The sequence below is a fragment of the Bidens hawaiensis genome, unplaced genomic scaffold (genome assembly GCF_021521415.1).
Source record: "Bidens hawaiensis isolate Kalapana, Puna unplaced genomic scaffold, B.hawaiensis_p1.1 tig00062277_1, whole genome shotgun sequence".
Taxonomy (NCBI): Eukaryota; Viridiplantae; Streptophyta; class Magnoliopsida; order Asterales; family Asteraceae; genus Bidens; species Bidens hawaiensis.
In genome coordinates this window covers 16,587-34,011 of record NW_027501171.1, presented here as the reverse complement: position 1 = coordinate 34,011, position 17,425 = coordinate 16,587, and the positions used below count along the sequence as shown (strand labels likewise).

Sequence of the window (17,425 nt, the reverse complement as noted above, 5' to 3'; positions counted from 1 at the left end):
GGAGTGACATTTTGAATATTTTGCCTCTTCAAAAAGCAATCCCAAAATAGTCTGGAGTGACCAACCAAGAGAGTGGTGGTGTTGAGGTGACGGGTAAATCCTCAGGTAAACCCTTGTTGAAAAGAAAAGAAAAGAAAATGACGGATTACACAAGCTCCTCCTCGTTGCTGATATCTAGTTTCCGGCGAATCCCTCCGTCGGCCATTCCGGCGACGTTAGATTGCATCTTAGCAGCAGCAGCAGCTTCTTCTTCAAATCCCTCTTCCATGTTCTCTCTCCTCCTTCCTCTTCTCTCACAGGTAATCTTCCTTTCCTTCTTTTTCTATCTATTATTATTATTATTATTATTATTATTATTATAATCCAATTCATTCTTTTTTCTCCACAGCAACTTACAAATGGAGGTGAAGAAGCCTGCTTGGATGATGAGCAGTGTAATTTCATTGCATCTTATGTAGCTGCGCTCTCTCATCTTTTGAAGAAACCAGGTAAACCCAAATTCTAGGTTTTCTTCAATGATTCTGTACCTTTCAATTTACAAATCCACTTTTCTGTAGGGCTTCATTTTCAAGATTTACAGAATTTTGTTTCCAGAGTCTTGATTCCATTGATGAAGATGACACACAATTATAATCGTCAGATAGCTGATATCGTAATTCATTCTATTTTCATTCACTGTTGTACAACTCCCTAGTCAGGCACTTGGCTATGCACTAGCGATTAGTCTTAATCGCATTGAAATTTAAACTTCAATTTTCAAAATTATATATATGTATACACAAATTTTGCAACTAATTGGGATTTATACAACACTGTTTGAATTATTTGTCAAAATACTTTGATAAAAACATAACCCTCTTTGGCCCATTTGTAAGCAAATGGGTCAAAATTATCACCTCTAATCCCACTAAGTAAATCTATACTCATTTATTAGGCTATGGCTTCTTTCTTGGATGTTGTGATGGAAACAAATGCTTGGGCAGCTCTTGAAGAAACAATGGTTCCGTATTTTATGAAGTCGCTTCGTTTAACTATGGGAACACATGAAAAACAACCTAAGCCTCAGATTCCTGAAGACTCTGCGTTGACCACATTTGGCTCGTTTCCTTTGTTCATGACGTGCCATATATTAGCATCTATTTTAGATGCTTCTGTAAAAGGTAAACATGACTTGGAAAGTACCAGTGGATCAGTTTTGGCGAATGGATGCGATTTGCATGCGTTTACAGGAAACTTGATTTGTGATATATGTAATGTGACTTTGCAAATGCTTTCACACAGCCCGGAACATCGGTCTTGTGCCATCAGTGTTTTTCTTCCTCGGCTTTTTGAAAGCGTTTATAGTGCGTTTCAGATCTCGGTTCCGGGGGAGAAACTTATCTTATTCCGGTATTATTCATATTATTTTGTATTATAAGATGATTGATCTACTTGGGCTGACAAATCGTGTATACTCGTACACTATAAGACACGAACACGACAAGACACGAACTCGAAATGTGTATACATGTACACGACACGAAAACTTATCGTGTACCTGTATCTCAAACACGAACCTGCTACTACCTGGTATACACGATAAAGCACGATAAGTGTTGGTTAGAAACACATATTTGACAACCTGTTTAGTGAAACAAAAGTCGTAGAGGGAATGTTCGTGAGTGGTGACGGCTGAGAAACAAAGAGTGAAAATGTTTTAGGAATTTAAGGTTTAGGATAATTATAATTATATATATATTTAATTATAAAAATCTAACCAGGTACTTAACATGTACTTAACAGGTAAACATGTACTTTACCTGTTTAGACACAAAAATTAACAGGTAAACATGTACTTTACCTGTTTAGACACGAAAATTAACAGGTAAATTCGTGTCTACCTGTTTAGTACATGAAACTTGTTAAGGCCTTACCTGTTACATGTTAAAGTCGTGTGGGTACGTGTCGTGTATTCGTGTCTCATGTATAAATTGCCAGCCCTATGATCTACAAGCTATTATTTATATAAATAATTGAATATGCATATTAATGCTTCTTTATTTTTCTTTTCAGAAATAGTTTCTTTTATAAGATTTGGAAATGCTGCAAGAATTTGTTTTTAATGGGTGCTTCAGAGAGAAGAGATGCTTACACTATACTCTCATAGTATATATCTTATTCCTCTGTGAGCAGGGATGTAACGTATGACTTAAGGGCCGAGAAGGAGTTTTGGGATGAGATGAAGAAAGGCTTGGTATATGTCTTTTGGTATATTTATTTTAATTAAGATTTAAGTTATTAAGGACTAATGCTGCAAGTTAGTGGGCTAAATTGGGTGATCAGTTATTATGGTTGACTCTAAGCACTTTTTCTTAGGCCGGTTAACGAACTGAAAGAATGGAGTTTGTTCGTGTTCATTTTGTTTAACTTTAACCGAACATACAAACCTGAACAATTAAACTATCAAGTTTTCTTGTTCATGTTCGTTTGCTAAGAAAATGAGCGCGTTCGGTTTGTTGATATTCTATACGAACGGTTCACCAACACAAATGAACATAAACGAATACCAGTTAAAAGTAAACGTGAATATCCAAATTAAAGTCTAAAATACTATCATCATTACATCCAAAATTTCAGAAGTAGACAAAGATATCTAATTTAAACAAAGAATTTAAAAATATGACATCAAATCTTTAATATATAGAACACTATTTCTTTTACATTGACATAGAAGGCAAACGGGAAACAAGATGCGCCAATAGCTCCTTTTGGATTGCAAATCCAAGTCTTTTTTAAACTACATTCCATTGATTGATCTTTGATCTTTGATCTTGGAGTCTAATAGGATTACAGTTGACATGTTTCAGTAATAAACTATTTTTTTAATAATATAATTTAGAAAATAATTTGTATTGAAAATACATTTTGGGCAACTTTTATTGGAAATATAACGTTACTCTAATCGACTCATTCATACGTAAATTGTTTGAAATGGCAAAACTTAAACACAAGTACTTACAGATTTCTTTTATGCTTCCATTCTTGTTCTTATTAGGTAGACAAAGAACATATAGTGAGAAAACAATCATTACATATATTGAAGAGCACAGCTATTAACTGTGAGCCGAAGCAAAAATCTAGTTCTTTGGAGACAATATCCAATGAGACAAACTCCAACCCTCATGGTTTGACCAAAAGGGAACGGTGGGCTAACAAAGAAGCCAAAACCCTTGGTATAGAGAGTTTATGCGAGTCTGTCGATTCTGACTCGATAAGTCAACGGAAATGGGGTGCGTTTTTTCTTTTGTATGAAATGCTTGAAGAGTATGGCACTCATCTTGTTGAGGCTGCATGGAACTATCAGGTTTGAACCGTTTTATAGATACTGAAAGTTCCATGTTGCAATTGCAAAACGTTTTTATTTCTCTTAGTTAAACTTAAAACTTTGAATTTTATGCAGATGAATTTGTTGCTTCACACATCTTCTGATAATCCCATAAAGCCTGTTGATGAAATGATTTATTTCGATCCAATGGAAACATTAGAAGATATGTTTGATTGGTTAGCTGTATTGTGGCAACGAGGTCTTTGCCATGATAATCCTCAAGGCAAGCAATATATACTTTCAGATATAGTATAATAGCCCATTTAACTCGTTACAGACAAAAAATAACCTAATTACTCAAATAAACCATAAATCAATTTGTATATAAAGGGGTCAAAATGGCCATCTGTAATATATATTAGTCAAAGGATTGGTTTACTCTAAATTATCACAGTTTATTTGTGTACTTAGGAACTTTACACATGTTTCTCACATGTTCATTATTATATTTGCAGTGCGTGGTTTAATCATGCAGTCAGTTTTCGGGATCGAGTGGAAGAATCATGGAAACTATGCAAAGTTTGTTCCAAGAAATTTTGTACTTGGTCCTTTCATACAAGGGTTGAATGATCCTATTCACCACAAAGAATTCGGTTTGCTTTATATTTTTTCTATTGTATGTTTTGCATTTGATTTTTTCATATCCTTTATATTAAAAATGTTAGTGACTATTTATATAGGACTTAAAGGAGTCTACTCTTCAACAACAATTGATGGTGCTAGCATATTTATGCAGCAATATACTGCATGCCTGAGTGAATGGTATTTATTTATGTTCAAATGTACTTTTTTATATAGTGATGTCATATAATTCTTATATATAGTTTTATTTAAGCCAAGTATTGTGACCTTAAAACATATTTATATCATATAGGGAACAGATGCCATTTATGAGCAATCTTGCTTCTCTTGTAAAAACTTACTCCTTTGGTCGAGCTGGGCTGATGTGTCTTGCTGAATGTGTGGCGGCTGCTGCTGCTGGAATAATACCAGCTGGCAAGAATGAAGTAAGTGATGAAGATAGTACTTACAATGATAAGGCGGCAGTACTTGATGTTTTCAGGTTTATTATTGAGAGCAGTAAACAACATTTTAATCCTAGTTATCGTCTTAAAGGTTGAACATTTATAATTTAATCTGTATTTAATATAGGTTGCAATTTTTATTCACCATTTTACTCTTTTATCCTTTTACTTACAGTGTGTAGAAAGATTCTGGATGCTACTGTTTCAGTGATGTCGTCATCTGATGTGCCTTTTGAGCCTCTTCTTCACTTTATTTCATCTTTCCCTCCGGACTTCCTAAATTATGGTGGTAAGTGTATATTAAGTTATTAACGCTATGTTCTTAGTTATTTGTGTTTACAATTTCTCTCTGTATTTACTTAAAACCATTATTTTTTAGGTTTGTTGAGAGAAAAAGTACAACAATGGCTTCGAGGTTATGAAAAGCAATCGTCTAATGGCGTTATTGGTGTTAAGCTCATGAAGCTTAATGAATTCCCTATAAGTTTTATAAAACATAAATCACTCAATTAATGATATGGTTAATTATGATGATGAAGATTTGGAAATGTGGGAACTTAAAGCAAAAAGATGGGCACACACGTTGTTTCTTGTGATAGAAGAAGAACATCAATTAGATTCTCAATTGCAGGTATTTTCCGGAGCATCATATTTAAAATCTTATTAGTATCTAACATTAATAGGGAAATATTATCTGTTTGTGCGGTTTATTCATACGCATGGGAATGGCCTTTGCAAGATGAATGATAACCGGTTACCAGTAAAATTTATGATTCTCATTTTGAGTATCATCCAAGAACTTCTGGAAATGAATAACAGAAAAGCTGTTAACACGAGTTTTATGGATACATCCGCAATAATTATAAACTTCTCTGAATCGTTCACCTTCATATTGGTAGACATGATTATTATACTTAATTAGACACTAATGGTAAAGCTCAACTGTTAACATGAGTCCTATGCAGGAGGAACTGACTTCATATACCAATCAAACATGTTCGGTTTTCTGGTCTGAGGAAAATGGGGACATAAACCTGCCTTCATCTGTTACAGGGAGACTAGGTGGACTTAGTCAAAGGCGGTTGCCATCTTCTAAAACTACTGCTGTAGTACAAGCTGTATGATTTCCAGTATGCTCTTTTTGGTAATATCATTTTTTCTAAATGGATTTAAATGTAAATAATAAATTTTTGCTTCTTTTTTGTGTACAGATAATATCAGTCAAGAGTCTTGCATCCGTATCTTCATATTGTGCCCAATTCAAAGAAGACACGTCTTTGGCTTTTGCTCTAGACGTTCTTTGGCAACTCTCCTGGAAGATTATGTCTTGCCCAACAAGTAACTCGGAGGTTTTTTCATGTTATAGTACTTTAAGCGTTGTAAAGATGTCAAGTAGTCCAGTTTAGTTATTTAAGTTTGTTCGTTTACGTTCGTATATGTATTAATTTTAATTGTTTTAGGACATTACAGTTTAGTCTAGTTTCATGAAATTAAGATATCAGCCAATACAGTTTTGTCTAGTTTTTGTAATTTATAGGCCCAACAGATTAATGTACATGTTTACTTTTAATTGGGGTTCGTTCAATTTTATTTGTTCGTATCCGTTCAACTACGTATGCTTGTGTTCGTGCATGTTCATTTTAAATATTAAACAAACCAACATAAGCAAACACGAATAAGTTAATTTTCTTAAGGAACGAACCCAAACAAGAAAACACCGTTTGTTTAATTTTTCTTGTTCTATCGTTTATTCGATTAGGCGAATAAAATAAAAAAAAATAGCTGAACAAGATACTGCTCAAGGCGTAGAAAGTGTATTTTTAATGCATAAATTGTTTATTTTATTAAATAAGCAATTATTGAAACAATTTAATTTTGTAATCATATTTGAGATAACTATTTACAACAAATTATAGTCATCTGACAAAAAGTATTTTGGGTCAACCTGACGCTACTCATGTTTATTTACTAGTTTATTTGGTCTTTATGCAGACTAAAGCGGAGATCTATGTAGGAGGATACGAAGCATTACATTACATTCTAAAATCACTCGTGTTTATGCGTTCTTCTTCAGCATTATCTCTTTTAACTAGACCTTATAAATAATTCAGCACCAGAAGCTGAAGTCAAGCCACATATAGATTACTTTGTTCAGATGTTTCTGGAAAACATTAATAATCTTATTGAAGCTGGATATTTGACACGTGCACGAAGGGCAATATTAATCGACTGGAAGGTAAACATCCACACTATTAAATTTGACTTTTTTTTAGTATTTGTATATAAATACTTGTCATGTTTATTTTTTTTGATGTGTTCAGTGGATGTGCTTGGAATCCTTGTTGTCAGTCCCGAAAAATGCTATTCACAAAGAGTAGTTTATACACAGAATTGTGAGTATTTATTTTCAGATGACGTGGTCAGAAGGATATTCAGTGATTTAGTTGACAGGTTAGTGGTCTGAAACTCTGAATTTGATTTGTTTTTTTATGGATAATTTCATATATACCCCCAGAAACTTGACAAATATCAAATATAATTAAACCAAATTCTGTATATCATATATATCCTTACAAAATTTGTCAACTATCATATGTATATATCCAAATCATATTCTAACTATCATATATATCTCCTTTTTTAAGGTAAATGGTCATATTATGAATTGTTTTGTATGTAATATGTTGTTATATATAGAGGTTATTCAAATGGATATTTATGATGTATGGCAAGTTTTGTAGGGATATATATGAAATAATCCCTGCTTTATATTAGTTAAGTCTTTAATTTTCTTTTTTATTAACATTAAACCCTTGAATTTCTATTTAATTACAGCCTTGAAAATGCTGGTGAAGGTTCTGTTTTGCCCATGCTAAGATCAGTCAGATTGGTACTGGATATTTTTTCACTTTCTTCAGGCAATAAGCATTGATGTCCAGGTCATCACATTTTAATTTTCCAATTTTCATAAAATTATGTTTATAAATGAAATCAAGCTATTCACATCTTTATATTTATTGCAGATGATGTGGCATTTGGTTCGTTCCTCTTGGTTATTACACGTCAGCTGTAATAAACGAAGGGTTGCGCCTATTGCCGCACTTTTATCTTCAGTTTTACACAATTCAATGTTTCGTGATGTGAATATGCATGAGTTTAACAACACTTCAGGACCTTTAAAATGGGTATGTAAACTGTAATAAGTAATAACGTAGATACATAAAATGTATATGCGTCTTACATGTTTCTGCAGTTTGTTGAGAAACTTCTAGAAGAAGGAACAAAAAGTCCCCGCACCATACGTCTTGCAGCATTGCATTTAACAGGGCTGTGGCTTTCACATCCGAGTGTAATAAAGTACTACATGAAAGAGTTAAAACTGTTAACTCTCTATGGTTCTGGTATATTCATTTCTTAAAGGGGGCAATTCCATATATACTCCTATAAACTTGGAAAATATTACATATACCCAAGCAAAACTAAAAATATTATATGTCCTTACAAAGTAGTTAAAATATCAAATATACCCAGTTCAATAAAGGCAATTAAAAATTTTCATATATGCTCCCTTCTTTTACTTCAAATTTTTTAAATTACCTTTTTTTAGCTTAGAATTGTTTTACCCATTTTTCTAATTTTTAAAATTTCATATATGCCCCATATTGCTAGGCTTATCGTCGATGTCGATCAAAATCCAAATAAAAATTAACAAATAAACAAGTATAATGGAAATGGGTAGAATGGTCATCAAGTAAAAATATAATTAATGTGCATATATATGATTTTATAGTTTTGGCTGGACGTATATGAAAGGTTTCAAGTTTGTAAGAGTATATATGAAATTAATCCTTTTTTAAAATAGTCGTTTTCTTTATTTTTTAAAATACTATTTTCTCAATTAAGATGGTAATTAATTTTTATGATTTTTTTCTTCAGTTGCTTTTGATGAGGATTTTGAAGCTGAAGTGACTGAAAACCATGATGCAAGAACTGAAGTATCAATCTTGTCAGCAAGTTCTGATCCAGAGTTAAATGAGGTGGAGTTTTGAAAATCATTTCATACTCTGTATATCATATATATCCTTACAAAATTTGTCAACTATCATATGTATATATCCAAATCATATTCTAACTATCATATATATCTCCTTTTTTAAGGTAAATGGTCATATTATGAATTGTTTTGTATGTAATATGTTGTTATATATAGAGGTTATTCAAATGGATATTTATGATGTATGGCAAGTTTTGTAGGGATATATATGAAATAATCCCTGCTTTATATTAGTTAAGTCTTTAATTTTCTTTTTTATTAACATTAAACCCTTGAATTTCTATTTAATTACAGCCTTGAAAATGCTGGTGAAGGTTCTGTTTTGCCCATGCTAAGATCAGTCAGATTGGTACTGGATATTTTTTCACTTTCTTCAGGCAATAAGCATTGATGTCCAGGTCATCACATTTTAATTTTCCAATTTTCATAAAATTATGTTTATAAATGAAATCAAGCTATTCACATCTTTATATTTATTGCAGATGATGTGGCATTTGGTTCGTTCCTCTTGGTTATTACACGTCAGCTGTAATAAACGAAGGGTTGCGCCTATTGCCGCACTTTTATCTTCAGTTTTACACAATTCAATGTTTCGTGATGTGAATATGCATGAGTTTAACAACACTTCAGGACCTTTAAAATGGGTATGTAAACTGTAATAAGTAATAACGTAGATACATAAAATGTATATGCGTCTTACATGTTTCTGCAGTTTGTTGAGAAACTTCTAGAAGAAGGAACAAAAAGTCCCCGCACCATACGTCTTGCAGCATTGCATTTAACAGGGCTGTGGCTTTCACATCCGAGTGTAATAAAGTACTACATGAAAGAGTTAAAACTGTTAACTCTCTATGGTTCTGGTATATTCATTTCTTAAAGGGGGCAATTCCATATATACTCCTATAAACTTGGAAAATATTACATATACCCAAGCAAAACTAAAAATATTATATGTCCTTACAAAGTAGTTAAAATATCAAATATACCCAGTTCAATAAAGGCAATTAAAAATTTTCATATATGCTCCCTTCTTTTACTTCAAATTTTTTAAATTACCTTTTTTTAGCTTAGAATTGTTTTACCCATTTTTCTAATTTTTAAAATTTCATATATGCCCCATATTGCTAGGCTTATCGTCGATGTCGATCAAAATCCAAATAAAAATTAACAAATAAACAAGTATAATGGAAATGGGTAGAATGGTCATCAAGTAAAAATATAATTAATGTGCATATATATGATTTTATAGTTTTGGCTGGACGTATATGAAAGGTTTCAAGTTTGTAAGAGTATATATGAAATTAATCCTTTTTTAAAATAGTCGTTTTCTTTATTTTTTAAAATACTATTTTCTCAATTAAGATGGTAATTAATTTTTATGATTTTTTTCTTCAGTTGCTTTTGATGAGGATTTTGAAGCTGAAGTGACTGAAAACCATGATGCAAGAACTGAAGTATCAATCTTGTCAGCAAGTTCTGATCCAGAGTTAAATGAGGTGGAGTTTTGAAAATCATTTCATACTTTGTAAATGGCTGAATTGCATTTAATGTTTGTTTAATAATTAGGTGTTCATCAACACTGAACTTTATGCAAGGGTATCGGTTGCAGTTATGTTCAACAAGCTAGCAGACGCGAACAATGAAGTTGAAAACAGTCATGCTTCTTTACAATCTGGAAAACTGTTTCTGCTTGAGCTTTTACATTCTGTGGTAATGCTGGTTAAATTAATAATAATAATGTTTGATTATAGTTTTTGTATTTGTGATTTATATTGTTTTTATTACTACTGTAGTTATCTTAGTCTGATGATTTAAAATGCAGGTGAGTGATACTGATCTTGCAAAGGAGTTATATAGAAAGTACAGTGCGGTTAGTTTATAGTCTCTTTTTTTAATGCTATCATTGACAAACGATGATTTATATGTTATTTAATTTCTTTTCTTGATTTTATATCTGACAGACTCATAGGCGGAAGGTTCGTGCATGGCAAATGATTTGTATATTATCTCGATTTGTTGATGAAGAAATAATATCTCAAGTTATGGATCACTTGCATACAGCCCTTTATGTAAGTAGATAATGATATAATATTTGAATTATATTTATATTTGGATTTTTTGAAATGAGCATGTATGCTAAAAAGTTGTACTTTTATGCATCTTTATGTAGAGAAACAATATGCCCAGTGTTACAGAGTACATGGAGTCATTTGCAATTTATGTATATCTGAAGTTTCCCTCACTGGTAAAAAAAGTTTTTTAATTGATACACACACACACACACACATATATATATATGTGTGTGTGTGTGTGTGCGTATGTGTGCGTATATATATGCGTATGTATATGTATGTACAGAACAGTTATGTTTTATCCAAATACAAACTTCTTGCAGGTTGGTGAACAGTTAGTTCCAATGGTTCGGAAATACGATATGAGAACTCAGCCAAGTTACAAGTATTGTGATTTATTATTATTATTATTATTATTATAAAAAAATTTTAAGTTTCATTTTGAACAATCATTCAAACTATTTCACTGGTTGCAGGCTCTCTCATCTTATGTGTTTATAGCAGCAAATGTTATTTTACATGCATCTAAAGACACCCAATCAAGACATTTGGATGAATTGCTTCCACCTATCATCCCTCTGCTGACATCACATCACCATAGTTTACGCGGTTTTACCCAGGTTTTAATGATTATAGTTATTAAATGAAATTAATTAGTTAATTACACACACATATATGTATATATATATATATATCTTACACTAGATGTTATGCAGTTATTAGTATACCAAGTACTTTCCAAATTGTTGCCTACGATTAGTTCTGATGCCTATGAAACACTTTACTTGGAGAAAAGGTGTTTTATGGAATTGAAATCATTTTTAGAAGTCAACTCTGACTGTGCGCGGTAATATATCTCTATTTAAAAAATATTACACATATAATTTGAAAAATGTTCTTTACTTCTCGTGCTTTAATGATGATGTTTGATTTATGTTGCAGGTTGCGTGTATCAATGGAAGTTCATCTTGATGCTTTTGATCCAAACAAATCCATAATGCCAGCTGGAATTTTCAGTAATCGAGTTGATGTAGTATTATACAAAATTCTCGATTTTCATAATTTTCATAAGTTTATAAACTTTAATATATGAATTAATTTTGATTTACAGGACAATGAATTTGAATGTGCTCACGTATCACTCTTAGAACGAGTGATCGACTTTCTAAATGTAAGTTTTGGATTTTATATTTTAAGGATTACATTTTGTTTTCTTTTTTATTAATCAGTTGGCTTGCAGGATGTGAGAAAAGACCTCAGATTTTTAATGGCTAAAGATGCAGCACAACTTAAAAGCGAGCAGATTCATATGCAAAATCCTGAGTCAAATGATCAACTCAAAGAGGAAAAGACTGAAAATATACAAAATGATTTGTCTTTGGATTTCCAGAAAAAAGTTATTGTTTCCAATCACGAGAAACAAGATTCGCATTCCAGCTTCTTAAACTTCAATTATGCGTATAATACTCTGTTGGGTATGTTTTAAAACTAGTTATTTATTGGTAAACATTTAAATAATTGAGTTATGTTAAATTTAATTTATTGATTATCGAGTTCAGATGTTGAGAAAGAGGACGGGCTTCTTGATCAGTCACTGAGAACGAGAAATATTGCAATGGAAAAACTTAAAGCGGGCCGACAACAAATCATTCTGGTAGCATCATTAGTTGATTGTGTGCCTAACCTTGCCGGACTGGCGCGCACATGTGAGGTATATTTATACATACATTGATACATAGATACATACATATACACACATACATACATACATACATACATACATACATGTTGGCTCAGATTCTATAAAACACACACACAATACCGGACATTATGACCAAACATCGATCATGACACTTTCTTTATTATGAATAAACTTGCACACACTTGTTTGACTCCATAAACTTACAATCACACAAGTTACAACCCATTTAAATATAACACAAACTTAATCCGTATGCTTAGATTAAGGATTGCTTGGTTTATCGCAGAAGATTAAATTATCGCAAGAACAAACCTAAATTGTTTAATTTTTTCTATCACCGGTTCATATTTTTACACAACTTTTACTTCTGAAATACAAACGTGTATTTTATATGTATAAAAAAACCATTAACCTGATTTGTTCATATATATGTTTTTCTTCACTTTTAAACGTGTACCACATGCGTAGGAAATACACCTACACGTAATCTGTTCATGTGTATAAATAAACAAATTTTATTTATGTATTTTTTACAGTGCTAAAAGAGACAATAACATTGAATTTTAACCATTTTCTTGTATTTAAGATTTTTAAAAACTTGAAAAATGAATAATTTATTTTATTCTTGCAAAACACTATCTTCTGCATAGAACCCTCCCCTATATATATGTATAATATATCATTATAATTGTATAGTTATTTATCATTTATTGCTGTCAAAATATATTTTTGCTAATTTTATTTAATAATTTTTTAAATAATTAAACATTACCAAAAACATGAGGGTTTTATAATAATTGATATTTTGACTGATTATTATCACTTGATCATTTCCAAAACATGCTTCCAAACATCTTAAACACCAGCATACACACAATAATAGATTTGACCAGTTCTGAGAATTTGATCAATAGGCGTATGTTACTTGTAGGTTTTTAAAGCAGCAAGTTTAGCGGTTGACAACGTAAACATTTTACAAGATAAGCAATTTCAACTTATCAGGTTTGCTTGTGAATCAAGTGATTTGAAACTTTATTTCATTCAGTAGTTGATGCTTAAGTAATAAATGCTACTTTCTATCAGTGTGACTGCAGAGAAGTGGGTCCCCATAATAGAGGTACCAGTAAGCAATGTTAAAGGTTTCTTGGAGAAGAAGAAACATGAGGGGTATTCTATCCTAGGTTTGGAGCAAACAGCTAACAGCGTTGCTCTAGACAAATATGTTTTCCCAAAAAAGACGGTAACCACGCTTATTTTATTTATTTACTTATTTTTCAAATTCCTAGTATGTTAGAGGGTGATTTTAGGTGTCAATCGTGTCTGGTTGACGGGTTGAAATTTGCAACTTGAGCCTGGCCCATATTATTATTCGTGTCAAAAACTTCATCCCTCACCCGCACACAAATAAATACGGTTCGCCCTGAACATGACCTGTTTAATCCATTTTTCAAAAAAAAAAAAAACAAAATTGATATAATTTAGAGTTGGTAGAGTAAATGAGTAATACAAATAGTTTTTTTTAGAAAATTATTAAAAATCTTGAAAATGAATTGAAAATTACAAGTGTATATTAAGAAAAATGGAAAACGAAAAAACTCAAATAAAAATATAATTATAAAAGTTGTTTTAAATAGTTAAACGGGTTAACCCGTTTTTATACGGGTCAACCGAACCCGACCCTTTATTAAATGGGGTGTGTTAGTCGACCCGAACCCAACCCGTTTTAAATGGGCCGTGTTACTTGACCCAAAACTTGTTTTTTTTTTCGTGTCGGGTTCGGGTCGTGTCAACAATTGCCGTCCAGAAGTGATTTAGGTTCTTTGTTGGATTCTTGAACAGGTTTTGTTGGTTGGTAGAGAAAAGGAGGGGATTCCAGCTGAGTTGATTCATATATTGGATGGTTGCATTGAGATCCCTCAGTTAGGAGTTGTAAGATCACTCAATGTTCATGTTAGTGGTGCCATTGCTTTATGGGAGTATACACGACAACAAAGATCATGATACGTGACAGCAAAGATCGCGATCCAAATGTGTCACGTGGAAATTAGTTTGTTATATTTTACATCTAATTATTTATAATATTGTAGGATATTAAAAAGAATGAGAAGGATAACTAGTGCTATGGAAAGATTTTTGGATGAAATGTACATTGTACACAAACAAAAATGTTTTTGAGAATGGAACACTTTCACATTGCATAATACACATGACAATAGCTTAATACTTATAAAAAATTTAATAAACCACTTAGGATTAGGGTTGGCAATTTATCGTGACACGAATACATGACACGTACCTGCACGACTTTAACATATAACAGGTAAGACCTTAACAGGTTTCGTGTACTAAACAGGTAGACACGAAATTACCTCTTAATTTTCGTGTCTAAACAGGTACAATACCTGTTTACCTGTTAGGTACCTGTTAATACCTGATTAATTATAAAAATAAATAAATATATATAAAATATATATAGTTATAACTTATATTATATCCCATTATCCATTATCCCTAACCCTGATTCATTCTTAGTTTCTTACAACCGTCTGTCTTTCAAGTCTCAACATCCATCCTCTCTCTCACGCCGGCCATCACCCGAAATCCGTCGCCGGTCTTCCCTCTCACGCTAGCCATCACCCGTCGTGGCCATACTCTCTCCGGCCTCCACCCGTCAACTTTGATATTTTATTTTAAGACTTTTATAAACTTTCGTCGACTTTTGTTTCGCTAAAATAAAAGGTTGTCAAATATGTGTTTTTAAACAGCTATTACTGTTTACTATCGTGTATACCAGGTATTAACAGGTTCGTGTTCGTGTTTGGGTTACATGTACACGATAAGTTTTCGTGTCGTGTACAGGTATACCCATTTCGTGTTCGTGTCTTATCGTGTACGGGTATACACGATATGCCAGCCCTACTTAGGATAATCTGATTGCATTTGTTTTTCTTCGAGGGCGACTGATGTTTAAATTTTGGAACTTTTAGTAAAAAGTATATATGGGAAGAAAAAGTAGGAATTATGCACAAGCATAGACATCAAGCATAGCATAGATATTGACAAAGAAGCTAAATGCACTCGCAAATATGTTCAGTCAGCTACCATGTCAAATTTTAAGAACTGGTTAGCACTATATATTATATCAAACATTTATATAGCATGTAGACACCTGTTAGCAAAGACATTGAATATTTATAATCAACAATGGTTAGCCGTGAAAATTTCAGAACCACCAATACCCAAGGCTGCTAATTACCAGAATTAGCTACAGTTAGAGAAAGTTATAGACCTCAACATTGTCTCTTTAAACGGTCATCATGGTTATTGGGTTAATTCTAATGGTTCAAGAGTAAAAGGGTTAAATGGTTAAACAGGAGAAGAAGAGAGTTAAAGATTAAAAGTTGGTAATCAAGATAATCAAGAATGATAAATAATAATGATGGAATTTGCAGATATTTTTTTTAGAGTTAGAAATAAAGTTTATTTTAGTTATATTTGGTTTCCTAGTTTGAGTCCAGTTATATATATATATATATATATATATATATATATATATATATCTAGTTTTAGTTATATATATCTCTTTATAAAATGGAGTTCTTTCATGATCCTCTCCCTATATATATATATATATATATATATCTAACTATCTATATAATTGTTTATCATAAAATCCTATGTATCGATCGCTTCCCCTATTTTCTAAAGCCACCAGATTGCTTGATTTCTGAGTACAGGTCATTCCTTTAATTTCGTGGGTATCATCTCACAGGGTTTGATATCCGCATCTCTCAAAACGGGTTATATGACATAACTGAAGTAATCCTTTCTCAAACTCTAGCCTTAAAACGTTCTCCACTTCCGCCCGAATCCATCACCGATGCTATCAATCCGATTCGATTGATTAATTCATTGTGTCGATGATTTAATCTGTATTCTCAATATCATATCATCTTTGGATCGCTCCTCAACAATTTCTAGGGTTCTTTGCAATCGATGAAGAAAGTATTCTATGGTCATCATCACATAGCATATTCGAGGTTCGTCTTTGTTATGGATTCTCCTCTTAATTCCCATTTTCTTTATCAATTAGTATCGTTGATTAAGATTTCCTATGTCACGATTGAATCCTAAATTGATTGTTTAAAATCGAACAAATCAGTCAAATCGAGAACCCTAGGCTGAAACAGATTCTGGCGTCACTAATATCGCACCTATCAACTATTAAACGCAACAGAGGTAACATCCCTAATTTTTTTGTTCGTAGTATTTGACATAATGTTGTGGTAGGACCAATTTTCTCGAACACGTAATAACTTTGCACTTTTGAGCATAATAACGTGTTGTATATCTAGAATCTAGAATTATGTATATATCAGTAAGATTAAGAGGCTCACCAATTTGTATGCTATGTTAATAGTTTGATACTGCTATTGAACATGACTTTTATTTGAATGCTGAATAATTGGTATTTAAGTGATGTCATAAATTCAACCAACATCATGTTCGATTTACCAATTTGCACGTTTAATAGGACCTGGTAATTTCATTTATGATTACTGTTTTAATCTCGACGTTACATCCGGAATCTATAGATATTTATTGCACTTGATGGAGATCGGAGAAAACCGGTTATTGAACTTGAGGATTGTAATCAGTTCAAATCTTTAACTTAATAAGCTATAATTTTAATTTCAATTTCGAAGTTCATGATATATGCGTATGAATTGAATTATATCAGTTTGCCATATTGTAGTGTTGATTGAGATGAACAATTTCCATCAACTAATTTGTGATTTGTGAGGTACACACCAATTTCATACCCTAAACTGGTTTGGTTGGTCAACAAAAAAATCAAAACCAGTTTGTGACCGGTTTTGATTCGCGATGAAACTGGTTTCTTGATTGAATTATGATTGTTTTTTTAACAAGTTTTGATTGGTTTCAGTTCGATTAACCAGTTTCGGTGGTGAAAATTACAAACCCGTCACGAACCTACATATTGGTTCGGGTTGTAGTTTCAGTTTGGTAAACCAGTTTTAGTGTGTACCTCTACCTGGAAGCAAAGTATCCCTCCAGACTCAAATAAAAAGGGTAGTTATATTTTGTTATTTTGGGAGTTCACATGTATATTTTTAAATTATTTATTCATTTTATGTTATTAGTTATTTTATTAAACTAAGGCAAATATGAATCAGTCAGCTTTAG

General features: G+C 32.1%; 1 protein-coding gene and 1 pseudogene across 2 annotated transcripts; both read left to right on the top strand.

Annotated features, from left to right (window-relative positions):
- The first annotated feature begins 137 nt into the window (after positions 1-137).
- LOC143603610 (uncharacterized) lies at positions 138-14,402 on the top strand (annotated as a pseudogene). Its single transcript, XR_013148096.1, has 35 exons — positions 138-299; positions 389-488; positions 558-652; positions 935-1,389; positions 2,053-2,233; positions 3,035-3,343; positions 3,440-3,587; positions 3,820-3,957; positions 4,045-4,126; positions 4,239-4,678; positions 4,769-4,900; positions 5,073-5,284; positions 5,355-5,507; positions 5,601-5,738; positions 6,382-6,625; positions 6,711-6,840; positions 7,225-7,314; positions 8,829-8,841; positions 8,926-9,087; positions 9,156-9,303; positions 9,839-9,939; positions 10,010-10,153; positions 10,266-10,313; positions 10,405-10,512; positions 10,614-10,688; positions 10,839-10,893; positions 10,981-11,135; positions 11,232-11,362; positions 11,458-11,545; positions 11,627-11,686; positions 11,756-11,990; positions 12,075-12,226; positions 13,149-13,219; positions 13,301-13,457; positions 14,057-14,402. The product of XR_013148096.1 is annotated as an uncharacterized LOC143603610 (transcript).
- On the top strand, positions 7,084-8,438 carry LOC143603613 (uncharacterized). Its single transcript, XM_077080364.1, has 3 exons — positions 7,084-7,574; positions 7,643-7,790; positions 8,326-8,438. The coding sequence occupies exons 1-3, from the start codon at positions 7,365-7,367 to the stop codon at positions 8,436-8,438; spliced, it is 471 nt and encodes a 156-aa protein (XP_076936479.1). The 5' UTR covers positions 7,084-7,364.
- Positions 14,403-17,425: the final 3,023 nt, after the last annotated feature.

Bases quoted from the DNA above. Each gene is read 5' to 3' on its own strand.
- LOC143603613 (XM_077080364.1), top strand. From the start codon at position 7,365: ATGTTTATAAATGAAATCAAGCTATTCACATCTTTATATTTATTGCAG. The intron at 7,575-7,642 runs GTATGTAAACTG...ATGTTTCTGCAG, and splicing joins CTTCAGGACCTTTAAAATGG to TTTGTTGAGAAACTTCTAGA. The intron at 7,791-8,325 runs GTATATTCATTT...TTTTTTCTTCAG, and splicing joins GTTAACTCTCTATGGTTCTG to TTGCTTTTGATGAGGATTTT.